Source organism: Bacillus rossius (genome assembly GCF_032445375.1).
Source record: "Bacillus rossius redtenbacheri isolate Brsri chromosome 4 unlocalized genomic scaffold, Brsri_v3 Brsri_v3_scf4_2, whole genome shotgun sequence".
In the NCBI taxonomy this organism is placed as follows: Eukaryota; Metazoa; Arthropoda; class Insecta; order Phasmatodea; family Bacillidae; genus Bacillus; species Bacillus rossius.
Genome location: NW_026962011.1, coordinates 47,967,715 through 47,991,218, shown reverse-complemented (window position 1 = coordinate 47,991,218; position 23,504 = coordinate 47,967,715). Strand labels below are relative to the sequence as shown.

Genomic DNA, 23,504 nt, shown 5'->3' with positions numbered 1-23,504 from the left:
GTCACGTCAAAAAATCTGCCATCTGGACCCTTTTTTCTTCCCTGGAGCAATTTTCTGGTACCGCCCACGCAACCTGGTGGCAGTTATGTAAGCTTCCGATGCTTAATTGTTTCTTTGTTAATTACACGCTTTGGCCGTTCGTTGTCCAAGGCATCCTTCAGGTGTTACTCGTCGTGATTTTCACTTCTGAAGTTTTCGTGAATCACCTCGCCGTAGCTGTGGTGATTATTTGGTGCTTCAAAATTAACTAAATTTCTGGGTTAATTTTTTTCGTCCTCCGTTTCCAGTAAGTCACGAGAGAGAGAAAATTATTATTAATTTTTGTTGGCCTTTGCATTTCTTTTATACAATTTTTTGGGTTGCAGGAGGTTCGAGATTTGGATTATTTTCGAATTTTGGATGATTTTCGAGCTTATGCTCATTTATATATTGATATCTCGTTAAATCTTCGTCCTCGATAGCCCGGGGAACAGGTTTCTTCACCGACGACTGTACGCGAGGTTTTGGACTTAAACCAGTCACGGAAATATCCCATCTTCAGCTCAGTCCCTGTCCTTTCTATTTTGAATTATTAATTAATTGTTTTTAGTCTGACCGTTTCGACACCTAATGACAAAAAATACTATCGTCACCAAGCTTAAATTTTTTAAATTATTTTTGTTTAATTTCTGAATAAGATTATTGTCATTATCTACTTGTAAAAGTTAAAAACCCTAATATTTATTTAAAAAAAACGTAATTTTAACTTTATATACAAATAATGAAGCAAAATGTATTATTATTATTAACATGTAACTAGGGTGCCCCGTAGTTTTTCAATACTTAACGACTATTTAAAATGTAACAACAATTTTATAATTATTTAGTTTACCTTTTATGAATTTTAATGTTGTTATTCGTCCTTTTCTTTAAAAAAGAAATTCTTAATATAACACCACATATAGATAAAACCAATTATGTTATAATTTATTATTTTCAGTTCCTCTGGATTATTTTTATTGCGATTCATGTTGTGAATTCATTTTTTAAGACTGCTTTATTCTAGCACGTTTTCCATAACTTTTTGTAAGAATTAATGCATAACTAAAATATGTAAATATTTAATTTATCTATTAATCAACAGTCGTTGAAAATTTAATTGCAAAGGTATATTAAAATTTTTTAAATACCTTGTTATATGTAAAATGGTTCAATTGGTTCTAATCAATGATAAACATTGAATGTTATTCTAATATAGATTCAAAATAATATATAGGCCTATATATTTTGTAGCATAAAGTTTTTGATGCTGTGCAAGGTATTCAGTTATTGATGAGTTAGTGACTTAAGAGCCTAAGTAAAGAGATAAGTTTGGTACTAATATTTTTAAATAAACAAAAGTAAAAATAAGGAATTTAAAATAGTATTAATATGAATTTTCATTGAAATATAAAAAAATCCGTGTTTTGTTATTTTAAAACATATAAAAGGAGAAAATCTTAATTTGCTAAAAGCTATAGGCCTACTCAACAGAAGTCTTATAAATATAACTTATAATAAATTAATTTATATTTTTTTAATTATTTTAAAAATGGTTTATTACGTAATTTATAGTTCAAGTAATATATATATATATATATATATATATATATATATAGAGAGAGAGAGAGAGAGAGCAAGCGAGAGAGAGAGAGAGTGAGTGAAAGTGAAAAGGTATAAAATTGGCCAACAATTCAAACGAATCAAAATTTTGAAAAATTCTGAAATAATTAACATTTGAAAATGGCTGTATAAATTAAATTATTACGGAACACACAATAATCCCTATGCCTACCACTACGAGTAACATGTTTAAAGAAAATCTTCCTTGGAAACATAGGTACAATGGCTCACATGAGTTGTCAGGATAAAACATAACTTATATTTCTCTTACTTTTTTATCGAAGAAAGTCATTTATCATAACTGCTGTTGTTATTTTTTTAGTAACATCGTTACTTGGAGCGTGTAAATATAACTCAGTATTGAAACATTCTTTGCTGAAATCTTACAGAAGTCGTTTACAAACGAAAAGATAACACTTTCTGCATCCAAGAAAGTTTTCACGCGGTCCAATGGCAGAGCAAATGTTCTGGAAATTAACCTTTGCTTTTTTTTCTCTAAGCAAAGGAAAGTTTTTTGGTAAACACAATACGTATAGAGAGTTTTCCTCTTGTTATTCACAACCATCTCTTTCTATCCAATTTCCCCTACCTCGCCAATGCTGATTTTTCCAGGCAGAAACTTTAGGCAATACTTTCTTTGCGCAGGAAATTGAGTTTAATGGCTAGTGACTATAAACTTAAACGGGTTGTGCAATTTGAGAAACAGAAACTTTGATTATTTTAACACTTTCATTTGTTAATATTATATAAACAGATTATAATATAAAAAAAGGTTCAAAACACTTACTTTAAAAGTATGCTAAAATAAATATTTGATTTTTTTTTACAGTTAGAAATCACTTTCTATTAACAACTCGCCTTTACTCGGGTGAAACTTTTATAAATTATCCTATGTTAAATGTGTTATGAATTGCAATGCATGAAATAATATGGCATGATTTAATGAAGTATATAAAAACAATATCTTTGTTTCCTGTCAAAATAAGCATAAATTAAATTACTGATATGCCAAGATGAAAATATTTATTCCTTAAATACTTTGAGAAATTATATCTCTGACAATATAAAAAATAACAGGTACAGTTTAAGGCTACCATTATTAACTTATTTAAGGTAAATATTATTTGAATTAATTAGCATCTTTATACTTACACGTTATCACGACAGAAACATGTGAATATAAGAAGACCATATATGTTTTGAACAACATTCGAATCCCCCACTGGGATTTGGATGTTTTGTGTTCCATCACGAACAACTTCACCCAGAATAACTTTCCTCGTGTGTTTTTCCATCCATAAATATAGGAAAATCATTAGAACTTTTGCTACATAACTAAATTAATTAATAACTCTTAAATGAAAATATTTAATATTAGTTAATCTTATAGGCCTACACAGTATCGATATATAAAAAATGTTTACATTTTTTTTCGTTCTCTGAACGAATTATAAATCTCATATAATTAAACACGTTATAACTATTCAAACACGTGGTTCAGATAAAATTTATATCACTTATTTTTGTTTTAATGTAGTAAAACAACTAAGATGGCACAATAGAAGCAGGAAATGAAAATGAATTCACTTCGCATTAATTGTCATACAAATAATGCTTTATAAAAAAGAAATAAATAAAACAAAACATTAAAGGTAAGAAACTACAGTCCGGACGGGGAAACGAGAAACTGTTTTTGTATAATTAAAAATAGAGGAGATAAAGAAACTTTCAGAAAATAAAATAAACATTCTGTATTTTTAGCTCCTTTTAACTAAACATTTGTAATATACTAGTTAAATGCAAGTTGTAACTAAACCCAAATAAACTAAAATCTATTCGATTCGTATTTTTGCAGAGAGTTAAGTTAATTTTACAAAAAAAAAATCTACGTGAGGAAAAAACTATGATTTGAGTTTTGTCAAGAATTTCTTTTCTCCGAAACCAATTACGTATCTGCGAATACGTACATTGTAAGTTTAGTCACCGACGCAGTAAATAAATTTATTTGAAGGAACGCCTCAAGACAAAGCTCGGAAAAGCCAGAAAATTGTTTCATCTACGAATGGGATGGATTTTCTCGTTTCATTCGAGCGCCAGCGGCAAGCAAATGGTGTTTGTTTTCAACATTTCCCACAGAGTTCATCAGCGTGTGTAGTGAAGCTTCACCGGCAAAGTTAAATGCCAATTTTCTTGGATTAAGCGTTCGTTCTCCCAGTTGGTGTGGCTGTTTATTCCCTGAGATGGGTTTAACCCTCAACCGCCCAGGACAATAAAATAATTTTTTTTCCAAAAAAAAATATAGACTACATACCGAAGAGTAACCCCTCACCCACTTTTTCTTTCCCCTTTATTTTACACTAGTATTAAACTAGTATAAATAAATATCATTCGATTTATGATACCCACTCTTTCTCTCTCTCTCTCTTACTCTCTCTCTCTCTCTCTCTCTCTCTCTCTCTCTATATATATATATATATATATATATATTTATATATCCTGCCACACATACTTTTGAATTTTTTATTAAATTTGTATACAGACAAAGAGGATAAGAGGTAATTTTTATATTGTTTCATTATATCTTGCTGTTATAGTCATAGCTACACAAATTATACCCTAAGCAGAAATCAGAGTGATTTTAATAATTAAGTAAGGAAAAAATTTCCCCCTTAGTCTGTAGTACATTAAATACATGCCAAACATCTAATAAAAAAAGTAAAATGCATACAGTTGCCTTTCTTATCTTTGTGTAAAAAGAAAAACCAATTAACATGAACAAATAGACATAAAATAAAGTGTTATCAAAACAAGTGAACACATCTGTATCACTAAAGTTCTCAATAAATACTGAATTCAGATTCTTACCCGGAAATTTATACTTTGTGTTATTCAAGTAGGCCTACCTCCACTAGTTAAAATTTATTTGAAAATAGTTCCTTGAATAGCTTTCTAACTGCGCAAATTAATAAGTATAATAAAACAAAATAAACTCAAATTATTGAATATTAGATTACCTTTTTCCATAGTTAAAAATATGTTTAAATGAAATATAAATTTAAAAATATACATGGACAATTTTTTGTAAAACAAAATACTTCGTATTATATTGAAAAAAAAAAGGTATTCCATGTATTTAAAAATGACCATTGCCGTGTGATTTACAAATTTACATTATCCTACTTGTAGTATCACAACCTTTGTTTCCTTGGCAATTGTTTTCTAAAGGAATCCTTTGTAAAATTACAGAGCGTTTTTGACGTGACGTCTAATAAATCGATGAACGCCGGCTGCACGCACGAAAAAGTGTCTCGTTACGCACATTGTCCCGTTACGCTGTGTCCCGTTACGCTCATTGTACGCTTGCGCCGCATCTATCTCTCTTCCACTCGATTGGAACAACCATCGATTTGACTTTTTCGAGGCACATTAAACTTGAAACACTCCCATTCGTTTCCTACTTTTCCTATCATCGTCCTATCCTACACAGAATAACACAGATTGGAAGAAGTTAAATAGCAAACATGTATAAAAGTTATAGTTAAAATAATCTCTTCGCTAAAGTAACAAACATATTTGAATTAATGAGTGCAAATAAAAGTAAATTTATCAATTAAATTGTAGATTTCATTTCACTCCTTTGTATGTATACATACAAAATAGTGATAATTCAATAAAAATGATTAAATTTTATTCATTAATGTATGCAATCATTTCATCAATGTTTTGTTAAGACGTTGTCACGTTAAACTATCGTCCGTAAACCGACTTTACAGACAACCAATATTTTTTTTCCTGTGCGGGATTGCAAAGACAACGCCTTGCCACAGGCGAGAACCACGGCGGAGCTCTGTGCGCAAACGTGGTGGATGGAGATGGTGAAAGAAGGTAAAAAAAGCAGGGCTTCTTCCAGGAATTTCCGAAGTGTGCATTTTGAACGGCTGACAAAACTTCAAACCCGGAGCTAAGCTCCCCTTAACCGCTTTTCCCCCCACATCGTATCCTCCACCGACGTACCGCGTGCGGTAACCTCGCCAGGGGTGGATTCGCGCGCTGAGAGGCTCGCGATTGGCTGCCGGCTGCCGCGGTGATCCACCAACCACCAGTCGCGGGAGAGGCGTGGGGGCTGATTGAATTCCGCTCGGCGGTCGGGGAAGTCTTCAGGTATCAGCGGAAGGGCTCACGCCGCGTTGCAGCTGGATGCCCTAGTTGGTACGTGAACGGCTCCAGGAGCCATAGATAGGTGACTTGGAAAAATTCGCGGTTTCAATGACCACTATAGGATAGACTCCACGATCCTCTATGCACTCGGGCAACTATCACCTGGTCATTGGCTACCGACTCGGGACACCTGTTTACTGCGATTCTTATGATTCTTTTGTTGAGTGTTTGCCATTGGCTCAGAGTCCTTCAGGTAAACTGCGGTCCAATCACTGACGCAGCATTAAGCTAAACGAGTTTTGATTCCAGCCTGTCTTGAAAGGACCCCGCGAATCTAACCATAGAATAAAGAAGGGAGATATGGAATCGCGACTATTACAATGGAAACTGAGACCATATTTTGCGCCATATGTGACGCTATCTGTTGTGTGGAACCATGACTACTAGCAAAAAAAAAATATCTGGCGGGAGGTGACAATCCACATTTTTATATTTTTGTAATGATAATTTAACTACTTGGCGACTATGTTCTTAGTAAAATTAATTTAAACTGTTTCGTAAAAAAAAAGACATGTTCTATAAGTACAAACGAACAGGAGATTCAGTGTTTCTGGTATGCCACACCACAAAATACGTGGCTACCAAAATAAAGTGAATCCATTTTCTCTGGTTTGTTTGCCTGATGACAGTTGATGCATTACTTTTCACAGGCGATTTAGCTATGCTAGTAATATATTATTGAAGCTCTTATCTAGCGGGGGGCCCAAAACTACTTCTATAATATTAGGTATCAGTATCGGCAAATAGAGTTTCTCCCACAAGTTCAAAACTACAAGCCGCAGCACAATTTGAAATTTTATTTGGCAAAATAAATATGAGTTCGAAAAAAAAAAATATATATAGGATATATTTTTAGTCCACAAAATGCTTTGTCATCTCAGCAGTGTATTGTATCAACTTAATAAAAAAAATTACACGAGAAATTTGGGCTAATCCCAAACGTACACTGTATCAGAATGTAAATATCTGATTCGACGTATACAAACAAGCATTTGTTTGCGTCGAAACAAAATATCCTTTTGTGTTTCGTTGCGTGTTCGTTATGATGTGTTTCATTTCAGCACCACCGTTTAAAACGGCTAGACGCATCCGCGATTTGAAACCATAAAATAGTTGGTCGGGCATAACGTGAGCTGTCTGTCGTTTCAAGGTTTCTGTGCAGATGATATTTGAAAATATTAGAGTATTAATAAAATACAGAGGTTGGTATCATCCACGGTCGATTGCACCTCTGGGGAAAAGTCAACTTCTCGAATCTAAAATGGCGGAGGAAGCGACAGCTGGAAGACTCCGAATCAGTGAATCAATGTGAACAAATAACTATATCTGAACAGTGTCACTTTACATTCACCCAAAATTGCAAGCAGGGTTCAAACAGGCTTTATTTCCTATAGCCTGTCAATGGTAACTTGTCTGAAATCTGACAGCTCTCAAAAGTTTTACAATTTTGACCATTTTAACTGTCAAAAGCAAAGAAACACATGACGTTCGTTTGAGAACACGTAAAGTTGTTTGCAAACACTGTTGACAAAAAAACAACACTGCTAGTACTTTTTGAGAAATGTCAAATTTGAGACAAGTTATATGCCCGATTACTAGAGACCTGCAAAATTCGCGGATTCATTCGGTGATAGGCTAGAATTCAAACACATATATCTCTTAGATAATTTTGCTATTGGCTTACTGTTCATCTGGACGAATCTCAACCAGTTATAAACCCTCAACCAAAGAAGGATCGAATCACAGACAAACCAGCTGAGACGACATACAAGTCGGCAGCCAATGAACTTGCGTTATTTGCCCGAGTGTACAGGGATATGTGCAATCTATCCTGAAGGCCATCGAAACCGCGAATTTTGCAGGTCTCTACCGATTACATATAATAATAATATGCACCTTTTCACATGACGGTGGAGACCTGCACATCTGCGAGTTGCACCGTGGAACCAGAGACGTCTAGACTTCACCACAACACCGCACAGCAGCGCCATCGAATCCCCGGATCCACACGCCGATGCTTGGGTGTGCCTAGCCACGAGGCACACCACGCCATCAGACAGCATCATTCCCATCAGCAAGATCCCATCATCATCAACCAAGAACCGGTGCCGTTGGAGGTGTCACGCCATCATTAATGATTATGTATATGCTTTGTAAATATTGGTCATGGGCCCATGTAAATAAATGATTTTGACGTGACAACGTCTAATAAATCGATGAACGCCGGCTGGACGCACGAAAAAGGATTACTCATTGTCCCGTTACGCACATTGTCCCGTTACGCTCATTGTACGCTTGAGCCGCATCTATCTCTCTTCCACTCGATTGGAACAACCATCGATTTTACTTTTTCGAGGCACATTAAACTTGAAACACTCCCATTCGTTTCCTACTTTTCCTATCATCGTCCTATCCTTAACAGAATAACACAGATTGGAAGAAGTTAAATAGCAAACATGTATAAACGTTATAGTTAAAATAATCTGTTCGTTAAAGTAATAAACATATTTGAATTAATGAGTGCAATTAAAACTAAATTTATCAATTAAATTGTAGATTTCATTTCACTCCTTTGTATCCATACAAAATAGTAATAATTCAATAAAAAATATTCAATTTTATTCATTAAAGTATGCAATAATTTCATTAATGTTTTGTTATTACGTTGTCACGTTAAACTATCATCCGTAAACCGACTTTACAGACAACCAATTTTTTTTTTTTACACGGGCTGCTCGTTTATGGCGGCCAAAAAAAAAATTGTAAGGGCAGACCAAGAGGCAAAAATAAAAATTGCGTTTCAGGGTAGTAACTAGAGCTGCATTTCCAAAAGGTTCCTTACCTCGAATCTCTCGTACTACATTGAACAATACGCGAAAACGTTCCTGGTTTTTTTTCTTTTTCGTTCTGTTCGACCACAGCAATCTCTCGCACACGGCTAGGCTTCTGATAAAGGTGCTGTCCGCTGTTATTGTGGTCGCCGAACCACGTGGATGAAACATCCCTCGTGCTCAGTAAAAAGAACCGATGTTAAGACGTGACCTGCCAGGTCTGGAGCGCGGTTGAAGCAGTGACCCAAAACAGCCAAGTAAATGATACGACAAAAGCCATTCTTTAATTAATCGTATCCATACAAATAAAATAATAAATTAATATATCCACTTTGAAATTATGGATCCTGTTTATGAAGTTCCGGGGTAGCTACAAACATGACAATATTAAGGTCAGTTCATTTGAAATGTTTTGTTTGATGGCATTTCCCCACAGCTTGTAATTCTTCCTGAATCCTGGGTGTCCCGTGCAATAACGACACGTGGTTTGGCGATCGTAAGAAAAAATGATGAAGGGGGAGGGGGGGAGGGGAACAGAATCACGTGAAAAGAGACAGCAGTGCGTAGGACAAAACACATTACAAGTATTGCGTCCGTCGAAATGGAACCCTCTGTTCTTCCAACACTCGCGCTCTTTGTGCTTGTACACTCGGCCGATGAGACACGAGCCAGTAGGGGTGAAAAGGGGGGGGGGGAATATAGAAGAAGAACAAAGGCCGTCATAACAATGGGCGAGTGAGGGGCGGGGGAATCGCCGGTGTAGGGAGGAGGAGGGGGGTGTCGTGTGAAAATGGCATCCCAGGCAACTAATCAAGAAAATGGATGCTTGAATGCGGGGCGGGAGGGAGGTAAAAATGTAGCATTGTCGAGGGCACACAAGGAAACGAAAGAGACAGGCTGAAAACCAATTTGTTAGGTGTAGCGCCAGGGAGCGAGGGGTGAGGGGCAATAAAGGAAATGGGTTGATTCTCACCCCCCCCCCTTTTTACCCCTCCTAACATCCAAGCCAAATCCTCGTCTTTCAATTCGCAACCTCCCTCCCAAAAAAAAAAAAAACCTCGCAAAATCCTCTTTTTCAGCACTGTCAGTTAATACGAAAAAGAAAATGTTACTGTCATATTTTTTTTCGTGTTTTTTTCCTTTACGTTCCTTCGCCTGCGTGAACGCCTCTTGGCCTGGTCTCGTTGCGTAAAATAAGGGGGGGGGGGGAAATATAAAGTGTAGCTGGTGTTGATAGTCACTGTCGCGAACAGCGCTGATGAGAATCGCTCGGAATACATTTTTTTTACATAGTGAATCAGAGCCGCTCATCCCTTTATCGGTCGGCTGCGAGCTCCAAGAAGCTCTACGCACGAGTCGATAGGTGACGATAGGTAAATCAGGTCTTGCTGAAGGGGCCACCGCCGATACGACCCACCCGGGGGTCCGGCCAGAGTTCGCGCGACCTACGACCATCTGGGCCCCTCAGGGACGCAAGCGTCAGCTCGAAGGGAAGAGAGAGGGTGTGGGTAAAGAAGGGTCCGGTTGAAAAGGGCTACGCGGCGGTAGGACGGGGGTAACCTGGTGGTAACGTGGAAAACAGGGCCCACCCCTTGCCAGGGTGACGGGGGGGGGGGGGGTGGAGAAGAACTGCGGTAAATTACCCATTTACATGTAAATTACGAGTCGATTCCGGAGCCTGCGGAAGCGGGGCTCGTGGCATGGTGGGTTATGGGGAGTGACACAGCGGACACATTGTTTTTTTTTTTTCCACCCCTTTTCGCTGGCCCTTCCTGCCCTTAGCACCCGCATTCCAGAGCACATTCGAGCTTTATTTTGGCACGTTCCCATCGTGTGCGAGGATCTAGGATGCAGGTGGAGAAGAATTATCGGGATAAACTTTGGGGGGCATAAAATCTGCTGTATAATTTTTGACGTGACAACGTCTAATAATTCGATGAACGTCGGCTGCACGCACGAAAAAGTGTCCCGTAACGAACATTGTCCCGTTACGCCCATTGTACGCTTGCGCCGCATCTATCTCTCTTCCACTCGATTGGAATAACCATCGATTTGACTTTTTCGAGGCACATTAAACTTGAAACACTCCCATTCGTTTCCTACTTTTCCTATCATCGTCCTATCCTTAACAGAATAACACAGATTGGAAGAAGTTAAATAGCAAACATGTATAAAAGTTTTAGTTAAAATAATCTCTTCGTTAAAGTAATAAACATAATTGAATTAATGAGTGCAAATAAAAGTAAATTTATCAATTAAATTGTAGATTTCATTTCACTCCTTCTTTGTATCCATACAAAATAGTGATAATTCAATAAAAATGATTCAATTTTATTCATAAAAGTATGCTATTATTTCTTCAATGTTTTGTTATGACGTTGTCACGTTAAACTATCGTCCGTAAACCGACTTTACAGACAACCAATTTTTCTTACGTGCAGTCACGACGAATATAATCCCGGTGCTATGATTGCTTCAGTACCGTGCATATTATTAATGTTTATAGGAATAGCCGAATGAAATTACGTCACAATATAGAAAATATATTCGATTTTGGAGGGTGTAAATGTCATCTATCTTATAGTGATTACAAAATTCTCAATTGCTTTATTTTAACTTTTTTTATTATTTAAACCTTTTAAGACGTAGATAAAATTCAGGTTTGGAGCCACTTTCGAATCTTGGGAGGAGCGAATAATGGAGGGTTTTTGATACTATGTAATACCTCCACGTTTATTGGGAAGTTCGGAAAGATGATTAATAACAACCTGTTAGAAAGGCCATTTAAACGCAGTTCTCACATCTTTGAAATTCAATTCCAAGGATATTAATTATATTGTTTGTTGTTGTTCTCTCTACAGTTTTAGGTTTCATAGGGCGTTGCGGAGTGGATTGGGGGCGCTTGTTTCCATCGGCACTCCTATAGGGACTGTCACTGGGTTAAATAAGTACATTTGTTTGGGAAACTGTTGTGTTAACTACTAGCTGCGTGCCAGTGTCTTAGGCCGGTGTTCCAAGACACAAAAATAAGGGTTTAGGTGTTGAATATGCTATACCTGTACCCTAACCATATTCCTAGTGCACAGTCACTCCCTAAGGTACTATTTTGTGTGTAAGTACCAATCGATACTAGTAAAACAAAAGGGTAAAAAAATGTGTGCGTAAATGTTTTACGTCTGTACCCATATTTGTTTTTAATGAATGACACTGTATATAAATATAGGCTAAATAATAAGTTGTTACAATAAAATCAGTTGCTATGAGGAAAAAAATATATATATTGAGTTTTGTACTAATATGGGACATTATAAGCATCAACAAACTGCGTTTATCTTAGATTCAGGTCCATAATACAGGTGGCAATTTGTAAATTTTTACAATCAAATTCTAAAACTGAATATTATCTGTGGTCCTATCAAATATTGACTACTCCGTGCAAAAAATTACAGCACAGTCGTTAGCCTCCTATTTCAGTCTCAAATGTAATTATTTGTAGCCTTATTTTTTCAACGTAAATATCTGTGATATTTATGCATTTCGGCTTGTCCTCCGTGTGTTTATTTATTCATCTTTGTTGTCCATGCTTTAATTTTTTTTTGTCCTATGACAACCAGTCTAAACCAGCAATGGCGCATGGCCATGGCATTATTTTTAAATCCAACCGTTTATCTAACATATTTGCAGGAATATTTTACCTGGGCCCGACTTAACTAGTAATAGGCTGGAGTCAAGATGGGGGAGTTAGTCTTGGCATCAAATTGCTGCCATGGCTGACCAATCACTAGGGACCGGAAAAATTCGCGGATTCAATTACCTCTACGATAGCCTCCATTATCCTCTGCACATCTCAAGTAAACACGCGTGTTCATTGGGGTACTAAATTGTGAGGCTTCCCCACGGGGTAGCTTGTGATTCGACGCTTCTTTGGTCGATAGTCTCTCATTGGCCCAGAGGGCTCCAGTTAAACTGCGAGCCAATAGCAGAACCAGCAGAATTGTACACATGTTTGAATTTTTCCAGTCCCTACCAATCACACGTTGGGTGCTACCCCTCATGTAAGTTTGAATCCCGTCTTAACTCTATGCACTTATAATGAGATTAGGAAGGGGGAAAACTATACCTCCGATATCCGCCTGACGGCCGTGGACAGCGAGAACAATGACCGGCACAACCAAATTAGTCCACACCGCAAGGCGTGGCGGCGTGACAAAGGGTCAAAGGGGTTGTTGAGGGGGTGGAAGGAGGGGGTATCCAGGCCAAGACAACAACTCGAAGACAATGGCGTGGTGGTGAAAGGCACAAGGGGTGCATGAGGGGTGGTGTTTGGTGTTGGATAGAGGGGGTTACCGAGGTGTTTGCCCATGACATGCAAGTTATCCCAACCCTGCTGGAGCGGGGGTATGGGGAAGTTTTTCGGTGGAAACTTGGCAACAATGGAGACGCGCGAAAACCCTCCCCGTGCGACTCGTAGCGCGTGACGCCTGGTTCGGGGTGTGGAGCGGGTGGGGGGGAGGGGGGGTTTGTATCGTCGACGTTAGGCCCTTCTCCAAAGAGGGTTTCTTTGTTCGTCCTAGGGCGCCGCCGACGTCAGGTCGCGACTGCGACCGGGAGAAGGGCATATACCAAGGGGGAAGGGAGAAAAGGGGTAATGGGGGGTTTAGACGTTATTAACGATTGTGCGTTCGTCCTCGCCGGTAGCTGGAGAGAGAGGCCTGTCGGTTCCACAGGTTGGCAACACCCCTGCTGGCTGGTGGAGGGATTGCGAGTGCGCAGAGTCAACCCTCTTACCCGCATCATACCCCCTCCCCCACCCCTCCCGGGCCGCTCCTGCACGACCTCCTGGCCTGGTTTCTTCGCTCCTCCGGGTGCTTCCTACCCCTTATGGGGGGGGGGGGGGGGGAGGGAAGGTTGACCCGGCGGCGACGTTAATTTAACTGGAATTTACGGCGCGACGGCTGCGGGCGGACAAGAAAATACGCCGCCTCTCGCGCGCCGACCCTCTACCCCTCTACCCCTCTGCGGCACGTCTCCAGTTGACGTGAGAGGCTTGGCCTGTCGCCGGCTGGAAAAGTCACCCAGATGGTCGTCCCGAGATGAGCGTAACTATTTTAAGTATTCACAGTCTCACGAATTAGGATGTGCATTGAAATGTCCCCCTTCCCCAGCTCTTTTTCACCACGAAAACATTAAAATACTTGTTACTATAATACTAAAATGTGCTTTACTATAAAATACATCTAAATCTATTTTGTATTCAACAAACCATGTGCTACAATTTTTTTTTTTTTTTTAAAGAATTGTTATATTTTCGCGGTCGTATACCAACTAACCTCTCGGAGCGGCGATGGTTCGAAATTGTCTAGGTGTAACGGTCCACGCGAAATTTCGTGCCACGAAATCTTATTTATTCGAATCACAGAAAGGGAAAAAGTTTACAAATAAACAGTAGTTGTAAAATTTTGTAACATTGCGCCAGGTCACAGCGGATGGTTATACAATGAGAATTAAAGGTTTTCCTGTGCAATTTTTTGAAATGAGATTTTTGAAAATCGCCACAGCGTTTTGGGGGGCCTTGTCCGCAGACTATATAACCGCTTGGTTCCAGGCTTTTCCTGAGTCCCTCGCTGGGCTTGTGCCTAGTAGTCCTTGCAGGTCTCTGGCAGGCAGTAAAGGATGGAAACACTTGTCATTAAGTGGCAGGTGGGGCCCGGTAGGGTTTCTGGCCTTGTCTGCAGACTATATACCCACTAGGTTCCAGGCTCTTCCTGAGTCCCTCGCTGGGCTTGTGCCTGGTAGTCCTTGCTCTTCCCGTGGCAGGTGGGGCCCGGTAGGGTTTCTGGCCTTGTCTGCAGACTATATACCCACTAGGTTCCAGGCTCTTCCTGAGTCCCTCGCTGGGCTTGTGCCTGGTAGTCCTGGCTCTTCCCGTGGCAGGTGGGGCCCGGTAGGGTTTCTGGCCTTGTCTGCAGACTATATAACCACTAGGTTCCAGGCTCTTCCTGAGTCCCTCGCTGGGCTAATGCCTGGTAGTCCTGGCTCTTCCCGTGGCAGGTGGGGCCCGGTAGGGTTTCTGGCCTTGTCTGCAGACTATATACCCACTAGGTTCCAGGCTCTTCCTGAGTCCCTCGCTGGGCTTGTGCCTGGTAGTCCTTGCTCTTCCCGTGGCAGGTGGGGCCCGGTAGGGTTTCTGGCCTTGTCTGCAGACTATATACCCACTAGGTTCCAGGCTCTTCCTGAGTCCCTCGCTGGGCTTGTGCCTGGTAGTCCTTGCTCTTCCCGTGGCAGGTGGGGCGCGGTAGGGTTTCTGGCCTTGTCTGCAGACTATATACCCACTAGGTTCCAGGCTCTTCCTGAGTCCCTCGCTGGGCTTGTGCCTGGTAGTCCTGGCTCTTCCCGTGGCAGGTGGGGCCCGGTAGGGTTTCTGGCCTTGTCTGCAGACTATATAACCACTAGGTTCCAGGCTCTTCCTGAGTCCCTCGCTGGGCTTGTGCCTGGTAGTCCTGGCTCTTCCCGTGGCAGGTGGGGCCCGGTAGGGTTTCTGGCCTTGTCTGCAGACTATATAACCACTAGGTTCCAGGCTCTTCCTGAGTCCCTCGCTGGGCTTGTGCCTGGTAGTCCTTGCTCTTCCCGTGGCAGGTGGGGCCCGGTAGGGTTTCTGGCCTTGTCTGCAGACTATATAACCACTAGGTTCCAGGCTCTTCCTGAGTCCCTCGCTGGGCTTGTGCCTGGTAGTCCTTGCTCTTCCCGTGGCAGGTGGGGCCCGGTAGGGTTTCTGGCCTTGTCTGCAGACTATATAACCACTAGGTTCCAGCCTCTTCCTGAGTCCCTCGCTGGGCTTGTGCCTGGTAGTCCTTGCTCTTCCCGTGGCAGGTGGGGCCCGGTAGGGTTTCTGGCCTTGTCTGCAGACTATATAACCACTTGGTTCCAGGCTCCACCTGAGTCCCTCGCTGGGCTTGTGCCTGGTAGTCCTTGCAGGTCTCTGGAAGGCAGTAAAGGATGGAAACACTTGTCATTAGGTGGCAGGTGGGGCCCGGTAGGGTTTATGGCCTTGTCTGCAGACTATATATCCGCTTGGTTCCAGGCTCCTCCTAAGTCCCTCGCCGGGCTTGTGCCTGGTAGTCCTCGCAGGTCTCTGGCAGGCAGTAAAGGATGGAAACACTTGTCATTAGGTGGCAGGTGGGGCCCGGTAGGGTTTCTGGCCTTGTCCGCAGACTATATAACCACTTGGTTCCAGGCTCTTCCTGAGTCCCTCGCTGGGCTTGTGCCTGGTAGTCCTTGCTCTTCCCGTGGCAGGTGGGCCCGGTAGGGTTTCTGGCCTTGTCTGCAGACTATATAACCACTAGGTTCCAGGCTCTTCCTGAGTCCCTCGCTGGGTTTGTGCCTGGTAGTCCTTGCTCTTCCCGTGGCAGGTGGGGCCCGGTAGGGTTTCTGGCCTTGTCTGCAGACTATATAACCACTAGGTTCCAGGCTCTTCCTGAGTCCCACGCTGGGCTTGTGCCTGGTAGTCCTTGCTCTTCCCGTGGTAGGTGGGGCCCGGTAGGGTTTCTGGCCTTGACTGCAGACTATATAACAACTTGGTTCCAGGCTCTTCCTGAGTCCCTAGCCGGGCTTGTGCCTGGTAGTCCTCGCAGGTCTCTGGCAGGCAGTAAAGGATGGAAACACTTGTCATTAGGTGGCAGGTGGGGCCCGGTAGGGTTTCTGGCCTTGTCCGCAGACTATATAACCACTTGGTTCCAGGCTCGTCCTGAGTCCCTCGCTGGGCTTGTGCCTGGTAGTCCTTGCTCTTCCCGTGGCAGGTGGGGCGCGGTAGGGTTTCTGGCCTTGTCTGCAGACTATATAACCACTAGGTTCCAAGCTCTTCCTGAGTCCCTCGCCGGGCTTGTGCCTGGTAGTCCTCGCAGGTCTCCGGTGGGCAACACCGCCGGGAGGGCGGCTGTCTGGTGTCCTCTGGAGGACCTGGTGGAGCAGCCGCAAGGACCTCGGCCCTGGCTCTGCCATCGTCCATCCTTGCGGTTAGCCTCTACAGGGTCCATAGTTTTTAATCTGCAGATCGATTAGATCAAATACAATAGTTTTCATCATTACCGTGATAAAAAGCGTGGCGAGATTTGTCAAGTGGTTTTATCATTTAATCCGTTTCTATAAGCTACTAATGAGACCAGAGATACCCAATTTGCTGACAACGACTTCAAAATAAAAGTTTCAATTACTCGATAATTTCTGTACAATCTTACAAGCTCAATATTTGTACAACATGATAAGTTATTGGGTAGTGCTAGTAAAGAATGAGGGAAATCAATAAATTATATGTTAAATATCCAACCATGCACAAAAGCAAAAAAAAAAAAATCTTTGTTTCACTGCAACATTTTTTTGCAAGTCTGACAGCCCCTCGACTCCTAATGGGAATTTTCGGGTAGTTTCTTTCAGGCCGTAAAGCGATATTGCCGACAGTACAAACACCTCGAGACAGGTTTTTACCTGCGACCTTGCGTCGTCGACTACTTCTCGAAATGTGTCGTCGACTACTTTTCGACCTTGTTTTCGTCGACTACTTCTCGATCTGTGTCGTCGACTACTTCTCGATCTGTGTTGTTGATTACTTCTCGACCTGTGTCGACGACTACTTCTCGACCTGTGTCGTCGAATACTTCTCGACCTTGTTTCGTCGACTACTTCTCGACCTGTGTCGTCGAATACTTCTCGACCTTGTGTCGTCGACTACTTCTCGACCTGTCGTTGACTACTTCTCGACCTGTGTCGTCGACTACTTCTCGACCTGTGTCGTCAACTGCTTCTCGACCTGTGTCGTCGAATACTTCTCGACCTTGTGTCGTTGACTACTTCTAGATCTGTGTCGTCGACTACTTATCGACCTTGTGTCTACAACGACTTCTCGGTCTGTGTCGTTGAGTTTTAACCCACGAGGTATTGTTTTGGAACCCCGGTAAATTCATGCACGCGAGCTGTGTTTTGAATGCGAGATAAGATTAGCTGAACATGTAAACTTTTTCTACCGCTTCATTAGCATACACAGGGCACAAACGTAGCCCGGGTCAATTATCAGAGTAAAGAATTGGGCGCTTTCTGAGAGCCGTAAATGTCGACGGCAGCGTCAAACAAGTGTGCTACGTGACTGGGTGCAAAAAAAAGGCGTAACGTTCTGCTGGAGTTTTAAAAGGTAATAGTGAAACGGGTACCTTAGAAACTTGTGTGTTAGACGTGCCAAGGTAGCACCACTGCGATTACACATTTCAAACCCTCACAGACAAACTCACTTTACAGAAGACAATTTTAATTTAATTTTTGCTCTTGTAGCTGGTCATGGAATTTCAATATTTCCAAGTAGATGATGAGAAAAAAAACATGGCGGCATGGCCACCGCGTGCGTTAGAAGTGACACTTAACAGATAAGTATGATAGAGAATTTTAATGGTTCTCTAACATTTGAAACACTCGTAATAATTAGTTTAAAATACACCTTTAGTCACTAGTGTATGTCCATGTCTTCAGTGGAATCTAAGAACGAATTACTGGGTTTATGATAGCTAAAAGAGAAACATAACCCTATTGGAAATGTCCATACAATTTGTCACAAATCTACTAATATAGGGTCAGACCTCAGAGTTGAGAATTTAGAGTTGCGAATTACGAGTTTGCGAAAGTCTACAAAAGTATACACATGTATACAAAATTATGCAAAAGTATGCTAAAATATACAAAGGTAGCATTGTATGCAAACTTATGCAAATGTATACAAAAAGTATGCAATACTATGGGAAAAGTATGCTCAGGTAGAGAAAAATATAAGAAAGTTTGTAAACGTTTACAAAAATGTTGGAGAGTATACGGAATCGTGTGTTACTGCTGCCATCTGTAAACGTATTTAGAGATGTTTTATTTCAAAACTTTTTTTACAGCCCCTGCTACATGCAATTTTCGTTACATACGTTACATGTGGTTCATATTTATACACATTAACTCCGTTGCCTACTCAACTTCCGTTGCCCTGTGATTCTGATATTACTCTGACGGCTGTGAAAATGTTTCACTTTAAAAAAGGATGATGGTTTGAGTTAAAATTGTCTACAATTTATAAGGTTTGTCTTCACCCACAATGTTGGGTTATTTTATTTTATTATCATGGATTTATTTTTTGTTTCAAGAAAAATCCTAAGGAATTTTTACAAGATAATAACTGCATTTTACGTTCAATAATTTTTTTTTTCAAAGACATATGTTACACAAATGGCCAATTTCTTAGTAACAACGTCCACCAAGGTTACTTACGTTAAAATTATTGACTTTCTTGGTATTATATTTTAAGAAACTCTTCACAAAATCCGGAATAACAAAAAAAATTGGTTGTCTGTAAAGTCGGTTTACGGACGATAGTTTACCGTCACAACGTCATAACAAGACATTGATGAAATGATTGCATACTTTATGAATAAAATTGAATCATTTTTATTTTAATAATAAACGAATAAATACTTGAAATTATACTAGTAATCATATTTTGAAAATGCAAGAATAATTAACCTTTATTGCCTAAATTGTTGTTGTAATAATCAATGAAAACCACATTAACTTTTCACTTCACTTTATAAACAGTCGAGTGGAAGAGAGATAGATGCGGCGCAAGCGTACAATGAGCGTAACGAGACACACCGTAACGAAACAATGTGTGTAACGGGACACAGCGTAACGGAACAATGTGCGTAACGGAGCAATGTGCGTAACGGGACACTTTTTCGTGCGTGCAGCCGACGTTCATCGTTTTATTAGACGTTGTCACGTCAAGAAATCAATACTTAATTGAAGCAGAAACTTTACAGGTTGCTCACAAGTGGTTGAGTAGGCCTACTGTTTCCGTGGAAACGAATGATGCCACGAATAACTTTATTATCTCAGATCTGGACTATTACTGGGATCATGTATTTACCGTGAAAATATTTCAAATCCAGCTGAGTTTTAAAACTTCGTAGCATTATTGTCTATGTGTTTCGTGGTCGGCTGAGTTTATTTCAGGTAAACAAGCCATGGAGCGCGGAAGAAAACGCGTCCTGAATAGCCCGGTCAAATGGGGCAATGTTTTATTTTTTTCTTCTCCCTGCAGACGGCCGCCAATTAGAAAGGGATAAATCGTTAGCGCGGGCATACCTTATTGCAGTTCGCGATGAACAATAGCGAAAAATACATAGGGACCGGAAAAATTCGTGGTTTCGATGGCCTTCAGGATAGACTGCACATTCCCCTGTACACTTGCTCAAATAACGCAGGTTCATTGGCTGCCGACTTGTAAGTCCGTCTCAGCTGGTTTGTCCGTGATTCGACCCTTCTTTGGTTGAGAGGGTTTATAACTGGTTGAGATTCGTCCAGATGAACAGTAAGCCAATAGCAAAATTATCTAAGAGGTAAATGTATTTGAATTCTAGCCTATCGCCGAGTGAATTCGCGAATTTTTTCGGTCTCTAAAAATTGGTTGTCTGTAAAGTCGGTTTACGGACGATAGTTTAACGTGACAACGTCATAACAAAACATAGATGAAATGATTGCATACTTTTATGAATAAAACTGAATCATTTTTATTGAACTATCACTATTTTGTATGGATATAAAGAAGGAGTGAAATGAAATCTACAATTTAATTGATAAATTTACTTTTATTTGCACTCATTAATTCAAATATGTTTATTACTTCAACGAAGAGATTATTTTAACTATAACTTTTATACGTGTTTGCTATTTAACTTCTCCCAATCGGTGTTATTCTGTTAAGGATAGGACGATGATAGGAAAAGTAGGAAACGAATGGGAGTGTTTCAAGTTTAATGTGCGTCGAAAAAGTCAAATCGACGTTTGTTCCAATCGAGTGGAAGAGATATAGATGCGGCGCAAGCATACAGTGTGCGTAACGGGACACTTTTTCGTGCGTGCAGCCGGCGTTCATCGATTTATTAGACGTTGTCACGTCAAAAATACATGGCTCTAACTGTGAGAAGTTAAGCTGAGCCGAGGTGAAGCCCGCGGACTGCCGCCCGAAAGATACCGGCCAACAACGGGAGACACTCCTGCTGCCAGCCAAACAGCAGGACGAGGGGTCCAGCGGCCATTGTGGGATTCACGGCGCGCGCCGGAAGCAATCCCGCGAATGACCACCCTCCCGTTACAGACGGCAGGCGTGCTCGAGAAGTCACCTTCCCCCCACCCCGCGTCTTCCAGCGCCCCACGAGCGACATTGCCCGGAGATATAACTTCCTTCCGGGAGCTGGAGGCCAGGCGATTCGCGGTCCTGGAAATAGCCGCTGTTGTCGTGGACGAGGTCGCCGCGGAAAAAAAATAAACCGTTCTTTCCTTCGTCGACGAACCCGACGGGAAGTGCTTCATCCCGACCCAGCAATCGTAGGCGATTTCCTAAGAAAACCAACCCTTCATCTCCTCCTTACCCTGTTTCATTTATATATATATTTTTTTTGACGTGACAACGTCTAATAAATCGATGAACGCCGGCTGCACGCACGAAAAAAGGATGACTCATTGTCCCGTTACGCTCATTGTACGCTTGCGCCGCATCTATCTCTCTTCCACTCGATTGGAACAACCATCGATTTGACTTTTTCGAGGCACATTAAACTTGAAACACTCCCCATTCGTTTCCTACTTTTCCTAACATCGTCCTATCCTTAACAGAATAACACAGATTGGAACAAGTTAAATAGCAAACATGTATAAAAGTTATATTTAAAATAATCTCTTCGTTAAAGTAATATACATATTTGAATTAATGAGTGCAAATAAAAGTAAATTTATCAATTAAATTGTAGATTTCATTTCACTCCTTCTTTGTATCCATACGAAATAGTGATAATTCAATAAAAATGATTCAATTTTATTCATAAAAGTACGCAATCATTTCATCAATGTTATAACGTTGTCACGTTAAAATCTTGTCCGTAAACCGACTTTACAGACAACCAATTTTTTTGTCTCTTTATCTAGACCTTTCTGTGATTTCAAATAATGCATTTGGTGAACACCTGCGCCAAACTGAAGAAAAAATTTCACTACAAAACAGTTGCTTTTTTTTTTTTTTTTTTCAAATATCAAGCAACGAGTGAACTATATCCAGAGCAAAAAGAAACACAAGCAAGACTTTCGTGGTGAAACATCTGTAGGATAAGCAATATAACAAACAATACCATTGACATGATAATGTGATAACTCAGTTTGCAGCTGGCTCCGAATCCCCTTTGATCTTGTGCGAGTTATGCCATTGAGCTGGGCTTGAACCCAGCAACCTGGTCTTGCCTGCGAAGGCTTCCCACCCCCCCCCCCCCCCGCCCCAACCCAACCCTAACCAAAAACCTGCCCCCCAATGTATTTGCTGCTATAAGCAAACTACGCTTAGCACGACTGCATCGAATCTAATAACTAATAAGAAAACACTATGTTCAAAATATCTCACTGCAAAATGTTAAGAAAAATTAATACCACATCATTTCAACGATTACGTGGATTTCAGGGGGGGGGGATCTTAATTTTTAAACGTTTTACGAACCAAATTATCATTGTTTTATTACAATTTTTAAAGTGTACAGTAACATACCACACATAATTGTAAAAAATGTTTTTAATACTGGAAGTTTTTGTGAAATAATATTATGACAACAAACGACCCTCAGCTGTTTGATATTGACCTAAAACGGCAGTATTGGCAGCATAGAGAAAGCTGGACCTATGACTATTTGGAGTGTCCCAAACGACGCCGACGTTACCGAGGCGAGGCTTAGTGCTAAAAAAATTACATGCGAAATCACAGGCGTAAGATGTTATGAGGTAGATTATTCCAAAAATTGTCACTTACCTGCAAAAAAAATTTCTATATTAAATTTAAAAATAAGGTGTTCTAAGGTTTGAATTATAATAGCGTTCAACACCATTTATAATCGCTTGAGAGGGAAAAGCTGTAAGAGAATGTTCTTTCTTGTCTTCTGAGCAATCACCTGCCAGTTGTGGTCGGTGATATATAGTTGGGAACATCCTATGCACGTATAGTCGGAGCCTTGATTCAATTACACAGGAGCTTAGGTGAGGGGAGGTAATAATGTTCGCGAGGAGGTAAACAAGGAAGGTCAAAGTATGACAAACTTTTTAAGTGAGGTCAAGTTGCCTGCCCCTCTGCATTACTTATGAGCCTATTGCGGGTTTGCCCACTGAACCTTCTCCTCCGCCTTAGAAGGGATGACTTCAAATACAATTGCCACAGGTAAAAAAAAAAAAAATACTACTGGTATATTTTTTTTGCTCTCCTCCGAACGAGAGTATTCGGAAGGGAAGCCTTTTAACGCGGAATCACTTTAAGCGAATCCTCGAAGCAAGCATGTTCGCTAACTCACTTTACTCTCTCACCTATCACTTATTTCGCCTCCCGGTCTACTTCATCCACGCAGGGTGGGGGTTTGTGGGGTTGAAGGTGGTGGGGGGAAATGAAGGTAGGAAGTTTTTTTTATTTGGGAGCGGGGGCAGACCCGAAAGGTGGTTAGGGGTGGCTGTGGGGTAACTGGGGTGAGCCCCTTAACTTCGTGCGATATCACCGAAGCCCCGTGCAACGAGCAGGGACGAAGCTGTTTCCTCAGGATCATAGAGGCGGATGGTATTAGCAACATGGCGTATCACACTTTCGCCAGATGTACGTTAAATATAAAATAATATTTTTTTCTTCTTTTATTCCCCTCTCTTTTTTTCTTTTAATCGAATACATTACGGATTTCGGCCATTTTTAGTGAAATAAGAAAATAGTTTAAGATTGGT

The 23,504-nt window shown here is 40.8% G+C and overlaps 1 protein-coding gene across 1 annotated transcript in view; it reads right to left on the bottom strand.

The window, feature by feature from the left end:
* LOC134541855 (protein O-mannosyl-transferase TMTC2-like) overlaps window positions 1-20,932 on the bottom strand; it is a 441,379-nt gene extending 420,447 nt beyond the window's left edge. The window contains exon 1 of the mRNA XM_063385554.1: window positions 20,891-20,932. Coding sequence (XP_063241624.1) covers window positions 20,891-20,932 — 42 coding nt within the window. The remainder of the gene's footprint in view (window positions 1-20,890) is intronic.
* Between the last annotated feature and the right edge of the window lie 2,572 nt (window positions 20,933-23,504).